Source organism: Syngnathoides biaculeatus, chromosome 13, assembly GCF_019802595.1.
Source record: "Syngnathoides biaculeatus isolate LvHL_M chromosome 13, ASM1980259v1, whole genome shotgun sequence".
NCBI classification, from domain to species: Eukaryota; Metazoa; Chordata; class Actinopteri; order Syngnathiformes; family Syngnathidae; genus Syngnathoides; species Syngnathoides biaculeatus.
The window spans coordinates 14212743-14227319 of record NC_084652.1 but is presented as its reverse complement, the minus strand read 5'-3'; the positions used below and the strand labels follow the sequence as shown (position 1 = coordinate 14227319).

At 38.9% G+C, this 14577-nt stretch overlaps 1 protein-coding gene across 1 annotated transcript in view; it reads right to left on the bottom strand.

Annotated features, from left to right (window-relative positions):
- Positions 1–51: 51 nt before the first annotated feature.
- The window catches only part of LOC133511305 (polyamine-transporting ATPase 13A3-like), a 30349-nt gene continuing 15823 nt past the window's right edge, over positions 52–14577 (bottom strand). Inside the window, exons 16-33 of the mRNA XM_061840097.1 lie at positions 12945–13083; positions 12732–12809; positions 12494–12644; positions 12095–12215; positions 11317–11441; positions 11068–11225; positions 9662–9784; positions 9482–9561; positions 9327–9369; positions 8915–9024; positions 8682–8778; positions 7642–7714; positions 7322–7493; positions 5779–5960; positions 5490–5578; positions 4285–4365; positions 3992–4081; positions 52–2733 (exon numbers count right to left, since the gene is read on the bottom strand). Coding sequence (XP_061696081.1) covers positions 2551–2733; positions 3992–4081; positions 4285–4365; positions 5490–5578; positions 5779–5960; positions 7322–7493; positions 7642–7714; positions 8682–8778; positions 8915–9024; positions 9327–9369; positions 9482–9561; positions 9662–9784; positions 11068–11225; positions 11317–11441; positions 12095–12215; positions 12494–12644; positions 12732–12809; positions 12945–13083 — 2095 coding nt within the window. The 3' untranslated portion in view covers positions 52–2550. The remainder of the gene's footprint in view (positions 2734–3991; positions 4082–4284; positions 4366–5489; positions 5579–5778; positions 5961–7321; positions 7494–7641; positions 7715–8681; positions 8779–8914; positions 9025–9326; positions 9370–9481; positions 9562–9661; positions 9785–11067; positions 11226–11316; positions 11442–12094; positions 12216–12493; positions 12645–12731; positions 12810–12944; positions 13084–14577) is intronic.

Genomic DNA, 14577 nt, shown 5'->3' with positions numbered 1-14577 from the left:
CATGTTAACCATTACAGGTGAAGTGTTCCCTAAGTGAACAAAACTACAGAGTGAATTCTCCATGTAAAATGGATTTTTTTTATTTTCAGTTTTCAGAACCAGACACAGAGAAAAATGAACTTTCTGTTCACAAAACAACTTCAATTTTCAACGTTCAATTTGCGTAGTGCTGGATAAGAAAAAAATATCACTGGACACACTTTTGCTGATAGGAAAATCAGGACTGAACTGACAACAGGTACAGCACAAATATAGCCCCAAAAAAATAATAATAAAATAAAATGAAAAAGCTAAATGAGCTGGTAACAATTAAAAAAAAATCTAGGTTTTCTTTTTCAGAATAGACTTTTAACATCAGAAACGGGTGTTTATTAGGCTGCTAAGTAGTCAACAAATTGGTCGTAAACATACTATAAAATGACATCAATCAAGGGATATTCAGCCATTCAGGCACATCATTCTTAGAGGCACTGTTTTCTTTAGTTTACATATTTCACACTGAACACTTTGAATCAACATTTGAGAAATTACAGAAAAATCAAGCCCAACAAAATGACAACCTAGGGTCATAATCGAGTTGGAGGGCCCAATTTATCTTGTGATCATAAATAAAAGAAACAATAAAAACAAACAAACCGGCTAAACCCCACATATAAAATTATTTCTGACCAACTGTAATGTACTTTCACTTGGGCCACAAAAAGTGGTTTCATTACACAAATGTACAGTACACAAATATTGATTTTTCACACCTTCTGTTTTTAAATAGGAAAAGATGCCTCACATGAGAAGGGAAAGTGCTCTCAAGCTTTTAAGCATGCGTATACAAGGCTTTCGTAATCCTTCAATCTGGTAAACAATTTAAACCCTAAACTTTTCTCATCATTGACATTAAACGGAAACCTAATGCAAGAATACTTATTCATACAGTACTTGTGTATACTTTAATCCTTGAAAATATTCATCATTGCCAAATTCAGGAGTGAAGCTTCTTAACAGCATTAAGAAGTGGACGAGACAGTGAATCGCGAAAATCTGCGGATAATTGACAGCCAGTAAAATTACATTTGAAAAAAAAAAAAAAAAATCAAATACAGTAAATGACCGCTCCCCCAAATTCTTAAATAACCAGGTATACATCAAAAACACAAATATTGAATCAAAATAAATGTGGAGGAAAAAAATCCTAACTGAACCCGCTGTTAGCCAAACCTTGAGTATACACGGGTGCACTTTCTATACAAATACTCGAGAAAAATTATGTGAGTACTGCATTTCTGAATTGATTGATCATAAAATGCGGTTTGATCTTCATCTAAGTTACAACAATAGACTTAAACTAATAGCACACAAGTAAGGATATGTTTCCATGTTCTTACTGAACATCAAATTCACGGAGTTGAAAAACGGGGGTGCCCTCTTTTCTCCAAACATTTTCTCACATCTCACATTTTCTAAACATCTTATGTAGAAATTTTGGTCATTCCAAAGGGTTCACTTAGTTTTTCCTGCAGCTGTATCTCCGTTAATAAATAGTTAAATACAAGTATGTGCTCTCTTGTTGGTAAAGTAACATCATTAGGACAAAAATATGTGCATCTGGACTAACAGTGTTTTTTTTAAATATAGATTTTTTACATAACTTACTTTCAACATGCTGTATGTATTGAAAGAGTAGCATTGTAGTTGAGGGCCCCTTTATTTGTACAATGTTTGTGTAATAATGGCAAAAGATACACTTTCATGCTACGATTGGTTGACGGAAAATTTGTACTTGTCAGTGTTCCAAAGAAACAGAATATGAGACTACTACTACTTCACTTTAGAGTACGTTTTACTTTGTGTCCTTTTACACTCCTTTTAACTTTTAGTTCAATCAATGACAGATGCAGCACAATTTGTGTGGATTTATATTTCATGATTCGAGTTGCAAAAGTAAGAAAAAATATTTGTTGTTGTTGTTTTTTTTAACTCCGAAGAAGCCCAATTCGGGTATGTCTCAAATGCAATTTGGTATGCTTACATGTGAATTGGGTGTCTTCCAAGTGTGAATAAATATCTGATACAAATATTTACCAAGGTGACTGCAAATCGGAAACACTCGCAAAAATATATATAGATAGATACATGAGATATTGGGCATCTGGATGAAATTTCAGGATGAAGCTAAAATGCACCTTTAAAGTTGCACCTAATTGGACCTTCTCGAAACATTTCAATGCACAACGGTCAAATATTTCAATACTTTTTGTCCAACTTTCTGTTCTCTCTCTCTCACATACTTCACATTAGATGTTCGATCAAGCAGGGGAACAGTCCATTTCCATGGAAGTCCACTTCTATGCTTTTCTGTGACTCTTCTGTTGCAACATAGAGGTAACTACAGTATCTGTTATCTATTTAGGAGAGGGGAAGGAAGGAATTTTCCGATGAGGGTTAAATAACCATTCAATCCATTCATCCATCCATCATTTGTTTGTTGAAATGAACAGAGCACCAGATGAGACATGGCATCTATAAAATGGGACGCCACTATCGTGGTTATTGGTGTCAAAATGGGCCAGATATGAGGTACTGAGGCCTGCTGGCATAGGTGACGGTGGAAGGTGCAGGAGGCCAGTCAACCTCCCCCTGCAGCTTTAGAGTCAGACACTTGTACTTAGTCTTTGGGGGACGGTTTTTACAAAAGAAGATCCTGGAGAGGAAGGCCGAGCCCCGACAGTCGTTCACCATCTGAGATCAGGTTCAGCATGAAGGCACAACAAAATGAGTGTGTCAGTTGAACTTTATACATGCAATATCTGATACTAGCCTATTTTTTTTTTTTTTTAGCGTATGAATAAGCGTCGCAGGACAAAGTTAGGTACACCTGCACACTAGTGAGATCAAGTACATCAACTGTAGCCACAAGTTTGGCTTTAAAGACCAAAAACCTGTTTAGGTTGACACTGACAAGGCGATTTGCAATAGCTGTATTATTGTGTTTCTAATCTACAATAGTATAGCATTTTCATACACATATGTGATAATAAACGAGTACTGTGGGGAAAAAAAGTTATTTAAAAAGGTGAAACTAATATTTTCATATTCACAACATAAAGTAAAACACTACAGACATTTCAAAGATAAAGAAAACAAATTCCCCACTTTAAGTAACCGGAATATGAAAAAAAAAAATTCTGAGATTCTTTTAAATTTCGAAACTAGGTAGGGATTGGCATTGCAAGAATTGGCATTTCCCGTTCAATAAATCAGTTTGCGTTCACAACGAATTTCACACCTGAAATAATCAGAATAGCATGATATATTATTTAATCATTCAAACATAACTTATAACACGTAAAGTCTAATTTGAAGGATTTTTGCACCAATTTTTTTTATTTCAAATAAAAATTCTATCATACTTTTTAGGGTCTAATATTTTGTCGACCAAAATTGGAAAACACGTAATGCAAATTACAACTACAGTTATGAATAAAAATCAAAACTTCAACAGTGTGGTTGTGGGGCGTGGGGGTACAATATATCTTACCAGCCAAATGCCACCCCAGTTGGTTATGTTACAATTACAAAATTATTTTTTAAAAAAAAGTAGTTTGACATCACATTTGTATTTTTAACATGTACAACAATTAACATTTTAACTAGCATTTTTTGTAGTAGCCATAAAATTATTATTACATCACATTCACCTAAAAAGAAACTATTATTTTTTCATAACTGCCCTGACTTTACAGAAGAGTATGAAGTTCACCTCTTCACCTTGAAGTTTTTAAGAGTTTGCGCAAATTAACGCTCCCTATGCGATTGCATATTTGGCATTTTACGTGAAATTTGTGAACTGAAATATATAACTTTGTATGCCAATAAGCAAAGCTTTATCTGTGAATATTGTTGCAACGTAAAGGCAATCAGAGAAATCAAAGACCAGAGCAGCGCATGGATGCAAGAGGAGGAGTGAGCATGAAGATCAAATCAAAATCGTGCCAACCTGCGTTGTGTTAGCACTTTGGGATTTGGTGGTCCACTTTACACCCACATTGGTTGGAACAAACTTCCACAGAGTGTCAAGGATCAAATTCTAGGAAATATTTGATGGGAATCACATCACTTTTGATTGAATTGCGAACCCACACATGCACAATCAGGAGTACTTGAACATTTGACCCAAGCGGTTAAAATGTATAAAATACTGATGGAACAATCACTGTGTATAGAGAACAGAATTTGCTACTATTTCTAAATAAAATGACAGATAACGTAACTGTGAGAATGTGAACGTACCTCCAGTATAAAAGACAGAACAGCATTCACCAGAATAATGATGAGCAGCGTAATGCGCCAGTCGTAAGGAACGGGTGCAAACTGAGGGGAGAAGAAAAACAAAATGGCAGAGAATGAATCACATACAATTTCTGTATATCACTCCAACTTCAAGTGGAGTGGCGTTTCCCCAAAACTACTTTACCACAGCATCATACAGATCTCTATGAGGGGTATCAATCTTACATTTACAACCTAAATTCTAACAATGGCGCCATGAAACTGTATCAAAGTTAATTTCACAGCATTTTTCTTGGCTGCACTGCTAGTAATATGTCGATGATGGATTTCCAGTTTAATCGGGTTTTAGCCTCTATGTGTTGCCATACCAAGCTAATCTGCCCACGGACTTCAAAATCAGTAGTGCTGGCTCATGTAAAATCAACCAAATTAGCAATGCACTTTCAGATCTTTCTCACAATAACGTCATCATTTTTCCACTGGTCTGTGCAAAACTGCTACAGCAAAGTTTGACACGCAAAACATGTCAGTAGCAATCTCGACGCACAAATACATTTGAATTTGTTATACTATGGAAGTAAACAAGTGCCACCAGGATTTGAATTTGAAATGTCAATTGATCACATTTTCAATAGTTGCTACAATTTGCTGTCTGAAATTTAAGCTTTCTAAGAAAGCATAACTGTGATTGGCTGGGTGTTCGGTTCTCACCCAAAGTAACGCTGCCTGGTCGCACAGACGGTGAATTTTAGACAGCGAATTGTAGCCCGTTGAATTGTTAACATTGAAAAGTTACACTGAAATCCAACTATTGAAAATGTGATCACTTTACATTTCAAATTCCAATCCTGGTGGCACTTATTTACTTCCATATTATACCTACAATGGCTGATAGAGGAGGAAAAACTGGCTAAATTTTAACATACGACAACATTAATTTTGAAAGCAGACTTTTCCTGAAAACTGGACACTGTTGTAAAATAAGGATCTTGGAATTGACCCTGAGTGGAACCCCACAGGTCATTACCATTTAGTCTACTATTGTCGATTCCAATAATTACAACATGATAGCGTATCGACAAGTGAATTAAGTCAAGTGAGCTCCCACTGAAGGTTCAGGTAGTGAATCTACAACCCACACTGACTGGTGGGTACATGGATGCGTAACGTCAGTCAGGTAATAGATACATGAAAACAAAGTTCACCTCCATCATCTTGTCTATAGCAGGGACGGGATACAGCAAGATGAACAGGAGGAACGCATATAGAATAGTGCAGGTCAATACAAATGGCCCTGGAATGTCAAACAGAAAAGCTGAGTTAAATCAGGGTAAACATCACCTGTGGAGCAGCGATTCTCAAGTACTAGGCCACAAAATCCTGATGGCAGATGGCACATTTGAATAAACCATGACAGATAATGAAAAGAATAATGGCCACAAATTGAATCTTATTCTATGTTGACAAGTCTCCTTTCCATACACACGGTCTTACAGTTTTTATAGCTTGGTTGTCTAAAGGGTTTTCCTTTGGAGAAGACAACAGCGACAATCAAATACTGGCACGCGGTAACGAAGAAGAGGGAAGTGCTTTCAAAGCTCTTGATGATATAGATGCCTTCAGCTTCAGTTTGGTTGAGGTCATATCTGTCAATAGATCTGGACTCGTTGTATTTCCTGGAATTGAGAAGAGAGATTTGTGATAGATTTGTGAGCAAATACAGTCCACCTCCATTTTAGTAATACTACAAACTACATTTCCAGAATTGAAAGTGACCTAACTGGAATGCAATGGCCCTTTTTCAACTGTTAACCTATTCTATTTCTACCATAAACGTAGTGGGGAAAAAAAAACACAATAAGGGTTCCAAAAATAAAGAACTGTTACATTAATTTGCGATTTTTTTTTCCCCCATATTCGCAACTCACGGATTAACCCAGCTTCACTTCAACATAGTTCCTTGGCATCTTGGTGGAACTCGGCTCCTTGAGTTGTGAGTTTTTGAGCATCAATAAACAAAAGTAGCGGCACGGTGGATCAGCTGGTAAGGCGTAGGCCTCACAGTTCTGAGGACCCGGGTTCGATCCTGGCCCCACCTATGTAGAGTTTACATGCTCTGCCCTTGACAGCGTGGGTTTTCTCCAGGCACTCCGGTTTCCTCCCACGTCCCAAAAACATGCAGCATTAATTGAACACTCTAAATTGCCCCTAGGTGTGATTGTGAGTGTGGCTGTTTCTCTCTATGTGCCCTGCGATTGGCTGGTAACTCGTTCAAGGTGTACCCCGTCTCCTGCCTGTTGATAGCTGGAATAGGCTCCAGCACTCCCCGTGACCCTCGTGAGGACAAGCGGCAAAAAAAAAGCATGGGTGGATAAACCAAAGTAGTGCTTTGTTGCCATCTTGTGGCATTATATGGAAGTACGTTGAGGAACTTCTTTTAAACATTTTTTTTTTAATTTTTGGATGGCACGGTGGAAGAACTGATTAGATCATTGGCCTCACAGTTCTGAGGAGCAGGGTTCAAATTCCGGCCCCCCTTGCGAGGGGTTTGAATGTTCTCCCCATGCGTGTGTGGATTTTCTCCGGGCACTCCGGTTTCCTCCAACATCCCAAAAACATGCATTAATTGGAGACTCTAAATTGCACCTCGGTCTGATTGTGACTGTTTGTCTTGATGTGCCCTACACCCTGGTTGCCAGTTCAGGGTGTACCCCGGCTCCTGCCCGTTGACAGCTGGTATAGGCTCCAGCACTCCCCGCGACCCTTGTGAGGCTAAACGTCTAAGAAAATGGATGGACGGTTATTTTCCAAGGTATTCAATTAACGCAATTAATGCACTTTATTATTGTGTTTATCTGCAATATTGGTATACAGCTAATAGAGCTAAACGTGGTTGGTTATCAAAATATTTTTTTCAGTATGAAAATTATCATCTAAAAACAATATGTACCCTTAAAAGGCTAAAGTAGACCATACAAGAACACTAAGACTGCCCGAACAGGCAAGATGTAGAGATCGGGAATCAGACGCTACTCACATTTCCTCAGAAGTCTGATACCAACTCTGTTGTTGCACTAGGACGAAAGTAAAAATCTGAAAGAGTAGGCTGTTTAGCATCTGAAACAAAATTGAGGAGAGCACCGGGGCGGACATCAAACTGGCTGGGGGGGCACATCGCACCAGCTTCGTCCATGCAGGGTTCAAACTCACTGAAGAAACCACAAACCAAAACAAACCGGTTGAAAGATCGGGTGCAGGACCAGGAAACTGAGTTGTATCGTTTCACCTTCCACCACCACACAGAGTGTCAATGTAATTCAACTGCGTGATTATTGTGCACGAGTTAATATTACTTACTTGTAAAAATGATTAGAGAAAGCATTATAGTGTCAGTTACGAGGTACTGCCAGTCACCGAAATTGCTGAGAACCTAAAGAGGACACAGACATAATAATGTGAACATCGGGCACATGACAGCTCAGGATCCACACACAACCAGTGGGGGCCCTCGCTCAAGTAGCACCCTGTGCGGCCACACGTCAAGCACTTGCTCGAAATTGCCACCAAATTCTCCCACAATATATATCCAATAAAACGTCGAAGACTCACCGCTAATCTGATTGTAATTCGTGTAATCACACAATGTATTTTCATCATTATGAGTGAATTTGTTCAGGCTTTTTTGTTCAATATTAATTTACCGTGTTATTATTTAATCTTATTTCTACATTTGAGCGCATATACCGCCACTTAATCATGTGTTAGTTGAGATATCGGTGGATGGGGGAGAGGGGGGGTGCTAGCTATGGATCTAGTATAAAAAAATCCACATTTTCAAAAATGCATCCATAAAAGTTTCATATATACATTTACATTTTAAAAAGGAGAAAAAAACAACTTTAGCTACCATTCATATGGAACACAATTAAAAACTTTTTTAAAAAAAACTGGCTAATAACCTAGTTACAGCTTTTTTTTTTTAATAATATTTCTGCACAATTCTTTGCCTATTTCCTGCCTTTAAATTCCCCCACTACTACTATGCCTTTAAATCAGTAATCCTTCCATCCATTTTCTTAGCCACTTATCCTCACAAGGGTTGCGGGAGTGCAGGAGCCTATCTCAGATCTCAACGGGCAGGAGGAGAGGTACGTCCTGAATTGGTTGCCAGCCAATCGCAGGGCACATTGAGACAAACAGCCGCACTCACAATCACACCTACACAGGCATGGGGAGAACATGCAAACTCCACACAGGGAGGGCTGGGATTGAACCTGGGTCCTCATAACTGTGAGGCCAACACTTTCCAGCGGGCCACCGTGCTGCCTTTAATCAGTAAAGTATTTTAATATAATTTGAAACTGTTAGGAAGTGTCTAAACCTTTCAAAATACTTACCATGTAGAGCAGAATGACGCTGCAGAACATGATGAGGCTGAAGAGGGATATAAATTTGAACACGCAGAAAGTTGTGATAAGAGCACCACGGCCTTCCCTGTGGACAGTGAGAAAACCATCAGAACCTCAAAATTAATATTTTGCACTTGCAATTGAATATGAAACTCAAATGTCATTTTCTCTCTAGCGAAAAAATGACAACACTCTGCCGCTTGCAAATAAATGCAAGGTACCTGATGAGATTGGTGACACAGGAGATGTTTGGGATGGAGGAGGTGAAAGGGGATGCAACGGAGGCCTCCAGCTCAGAAAGAGAAATTCCACTGTGAGCTTTTTTCAGAGCCTTAAAGAGAAAGAAACAATGGGAAGAATACACCATCCAGTTTCATGATTGCCAAAAATGCCAAAAATAATGAAAGAATGGAAATCAAGACTAAAAAGGAATACTTGAGAATAACCCTATATTCATAGTTTGAACTGTAATCATACAACAAACTGATGCCAAAATATACATCCATCCATTTTCTGAGCCCCTCATCCTCACAAGGGTGGCGGGAGTCGGAGGGAAAAAAATCAAATGGAAAAATTGCAAACCACAAAGAGGCAGGGATTCGGATATTATTTGTAGATACTTTAAATACTTACCCCACAGTCATTCGCACCATCCCCACACATCCCAACAGTGTAACTGGATGGTTTAAAAAAAAAAAAAGAAATAAAGAAGACAAGTTGAACATATTATGCACTAACGTAATACCAAGAACAGCATTTATAATTTTTTTTTTTTTTTTTTAACTAACTCCATGCTCTGCAGAGCTTGCACCAGCTCAGTCTTCTGGTCTGGAGTCATGCGGGCAAACACAATGGTTCTCAGGAGAAGCTTCAGCGCACCCATGAGGAGAGATAAAGTATATCATCCAGTCATATTCATGCCAGGACATAGAAAAAAAACTATATGAGACAAAAATGAATCTTAGTACCTTCTGGAAAAGTTGTGGAAAGTGCTCGGTGATGATAGCGAAGGCTTGGCCACTCACAGCAAAGTGGTAGTCCGGGTCCTCGTCACTGTGCACTCCGTCACCTGCAAAGCTGATCTCAGTCATCTGAATGCAAGCAGAGAATTTACACATTAAAAAAATAAAATAAAACACACTGGAATCCCTCCAACAGTTTTTGGGCCCCCTCACTGATCAGCGAGTTTAAAAAATAACCAATCATCGATCTGATAAGATAGAGCAGCGTGTATCTATTTAAATGACTTGTTCATTTACTGTGTATTGTATAGTGAGTACCTTCAAAATTATTCTTTAGTCAGGTCATCTATTCTAATCAGTCAGGTCGATCCAACATTACGTCGTGACAGAGATAACGGGTGGCTACGGGAATTAAATTACTTTAAAATCATTAAAAAACTTTGGAACATGGTTCAGCAGAACCCCTACATGTTTATGTACAACCGTTAGTGCTAGCACTAGCTCGCTAAGCTACAAATCATTTCGCACACTTGTAAACATTAAGCACCGGTGACCACCACCACACTTTTTTTCTTCCCCATTTTGCTCTGAATTGACCAACACAATACACGTGCGATCCATTATTGTCATCCCCATGGTAACGACTGTATTCTGTTGTGTTTGATTTAACAAAATATAAAACCCAGTGATAAAGTGTAAAAGATGGGATAATGTGGTATTAGAATACAAGATTTTTGAGCAGTAGTCCATCTACATTACCTGTTGTTTGTCCCATACCGGCCTGTCTTTTGCAAAATGTTTTTGCAAAGCCGATCAATGAAATTATTGATCCAATTGTCAAATTATGACAAAACATTTGCATTAAATCAGTACAAAATGCTAATTATCGACTAATACCCATCAAGCCGACTAGATCAGAGTAAAGTGTAATTTAAACCATGCAAACTTTTTGACTCAGCCCCCTAAGAAAAAAGAAAAAAATCTGAACCGAAATAAGAAACCGGAAACACTCAAATTCAGCATTTCAGTGTCTTTGAGCGGAGACACACATTTCTTGAAATGGTTCTGTTTGCACATGAGACTTTTCAAACTTAAAAAAGAAATATACATTATTATATTTTCATACAAATAAATATATACATTATTATAATACAAGCATCCTTCTCCACGTGGAATATTCACATTTTGAATCACAGCAAACCCAGTGGCAGATGGCGGGCCAGTCGCTAAATCCCACACATTCCAGTTTCACCTCCACCACTCAGTGTGTGCTAGCCCCAAAACACTTCGCGTCTTATTTTCTACCATTACCCCATTTATGATTGTGCTTTATATGTTTTATAGTTTTTGGAAAACATTTGCATGTCTTCAAAGAAGAATTATATTTTTTCACCCGACATTCTCTGGCTTACCTGTTTATTTTCCAGATGAATGTCCTCAGAGTAGCGCCATGTAATACTAGCGGGGTTTTGATCATTAGGAGGGACAGCATCAGCAATAATGACTCTCTCATGTACTCGAATCATTCCACAGCCACGAGCCACCGTTATTGCTGTCAACATGTTGTCACCTTACAGCACACAAAAGTGATGGCAAAGAACAAGAAGCTTTACGTGAATTTGAAACATTCATGAGGATACAAGTTATCAATAAAGTCTTACCTGTAACCATTAAAGTTCGAATGTTCGCCTGTTTTAAGTCAAACAACACGCCAGCAGTCTCTTCTTTGATTTTGTTCTGCATGATGATCAAACCAAGGAAGTCCATGTTGGTGTCTATCTGCTCTCTGGTTAAACCAAGGACACACACACACACACACACACACACACACACACACACACACTGATGTAAAACAGACTAAAGTCAACCATATACATCTATCTGTATCTCGTGTGCATTCGCATACATGGTGCCCACAGGACCACAGAAGTAGCCCGTGGCTTGTTCTACGAATTGCTCATCAGTGATGAGAAATTGCAATATCCCATGAATGTTGTAGCAGTGTAGATACTGTGTAGGTACATTTAATTAGAATATGGTAGAAAAGTCAATTTATTTCTGTACTTATATATAATATGAATATATTTGTTTAAGGATATTTGACACAAAGGAATAAAAAAAACAAAACAAAACAATGGATTGACGCAGATCAGACTACCCAGAAAGACATGTTTTCTCTGGTTAAAGTTTACAAAACTATCTGTCATAAAATGCACACAACACTCAGGTAGTGGTGTTGCTGTTCAACTCGCCATCTGCATGTGCAATGTCAATACGGTACACATCCTCCGCAGCTCCCAATGGTGACGAGTAAACTGACTGTACCGGACATCCCAATCCTCCCATTGACAAATAGTTTTCAATCAGGAATAGTCAGCACATCGTTGATGGGAATTTTTTAGAATTATGCAATAATTCTTCATTTGGGTGAATGCCTACCGGCAGAGGCTCTGTATTTTGAGCTGGGAAAGTTCAGACTGCAGTTGGTGATGGGCCAGGGCGATAACCCTGAAACCCTGTCTGGTATAGGACTCCAGAGTCTCTGTGAAATTCTGTGGGACTGTGGAGACAAACAGAAGCATGTCAGTCTGTCATTTGTAAAGACGAATCCATCCGTCCGTGCATACATTTTCCAAGCCACTTATCCTCACAAGGATCGTTAAAGTGCTGGAGCCTATCCCAACATGATAAGTGAAAACACAAAAAAATGTTGGAGCCCTCACAAGTCAAAGTAACACTATATTGGCAATTCAAGAGATTGCAGGTACTCAAAATGCAAGCCATTTGAAAAACTATGGACATAATATACTGCTTAAGATGTCCATGGATACGGCTGACCTGTGTGTGGTTTGCAGAGGTTAGCCACAGTCTCTGGTGCTCCTTTTAGGTAGGCGTCGAAGTGATTTTGTCCCAGCCGCCGGGCCACCACACTCATCCTTTGCAGCGCCGAGGAGAAGGGGAACTGCTGCACAATGCCAAACTCACCAGACTGAAAAGTGAAAGATTTTGGGCTCTATAAGACAGATACAAGATAAATTATAAAAAAAATGTACTGTTTACTGTTTTGAAGGATTACCTGATCTGGAAATCGAACAACTTTGGAAATTCTGGTATTGTAAAGTGCAGTGTGATATTCGGTTGCATCCTCAAGAATCTGAACAAAACAAATTATATGATGATAAATCAGAAAACTGAGTTTGGAATTGTGAGATTGCGGGTCTGGACTGCTGCCTCGTGACAGCAGCCTCAAGCAAAGGGAAACACACTTTAAACATTCAGTGCTTCTTACCGAGCCAGTGGCGCTGAACACTTTGACGTCTAAAGGGTCTCCACAGAGTTTGCCTTCTATGGTAATCAAGGAGTGGCAAGTAGCCATGCAGGCGCCAAAAGAAGTCTCGACAGATACCTCAGCAGCTGGAGCTAAAAAACTGGGCGCGGCAAGAAATAAAGATGGATTTTTAGATACCAAGTGAAGAAAAAGGTTGCAGTGTATAGTGGTTATCATAGGTTATTATATTGGTTAATGGAAGAAATGAGAGTTTCTTTTATAAGATTTGAAATAGTACATACTTGATCTAGTTGACTTTGACCGAACTACGAAACACCTCAACTTTATTGAAATCCAGTAATCGGACAATCAAAAGGATGCACTTTGTCAGCAGTAAAGCTAGAATTGCCCTAAAACATTTTATAATTACAATATCCTCTCTGTATGCTCAACTATGGGGCAGAAACCTTGAATGTCTAAATATGGTCAACTTCGTAATGCTTTTAAAAATCAATAGTATGGGTCTATTCTGACACTATTTGTTACTTTTGTGCCTTATTAACGCATGAGTCATCCAAACAAAGCAGGTCCCGTGCACACTGGTGTAACCTCAGGCCGATGCATGTGCTGACTACGTAGTCCGCTCTGTAGTAATATTCAGAAATTATATGTGGAGAAATGTGGACTGGATCTTGTAGCAAGCGTTCAAGGAGTACGAAACAGGCAACAACAACGTTTGCGACGCCGGCAGCGACCCCCCGCCCCTCACAGGAAAAACTTTGGATCTATAGCCATCCATCCATTTTCTGAGTTGCTTATCCTCACAAGGGTTGCAGGAGTGCTGGAGTCTATCCCAATTGTGAACGGGCAGGAGGCGGGGTACACCCAGAAATGGTTGCCAGCCAATCGCAGGGCACGTAGAAACAAGTATTCGCACTCACAATCAACACCGAGGGGGAATTTAGTGTGTCCAATTAATGCATGTTTTTTTTGGGATGTGGGAGGAAATCAGACTGCCTGGAGAAAACCCATACAACCAGCCTGTGTGGATCGATATGATTCATGTAAATGACCTATTTTGAGTTCAAAACAGTGAATTTCAGTAAAATTCAAGTGATTTGTGTATGAATAAAACAAGAATCTGGGATAGTGACAAGTGTGAAAATGGTGCAGTCTTCAAGAAAATCAAACTGTTTCAAGTGACTAGCAGCGCAATAATCTACAACAGTGACGATTGTGCAAGTGGCACAGATTTTTGTCAAGCACATGAGTATCAGTATTGGTCAACAATTGATATGCAAATAGTGCAGAGTGACTAAACTACTAGTCAGTGCATCAATAATAAATAATTCTCCTAACAGAGATCTGACAACAATCTCCAAACAAAACTGCATGTGACAATCGAATTGTAAGTTTACTGAATAGGAAGTTAAAGGCAAAGGGGAAGAGGAAGATGTTGGAATGTCTGCTCATTTTAGTTTGCATTATCGATGTACCTACTTGAACCGCACAGTCTTGCTGAACTCTACCAAAATTTTTTTTTTTTCCCCCTGAAAACGAATGACTTTCAAGGAGTAATGAGTCGCTCAACAATCACAAGTTATTCAATAAAATGCATTTAAAAAATGTCAAGTCAGTTATCATGACTGCCTCC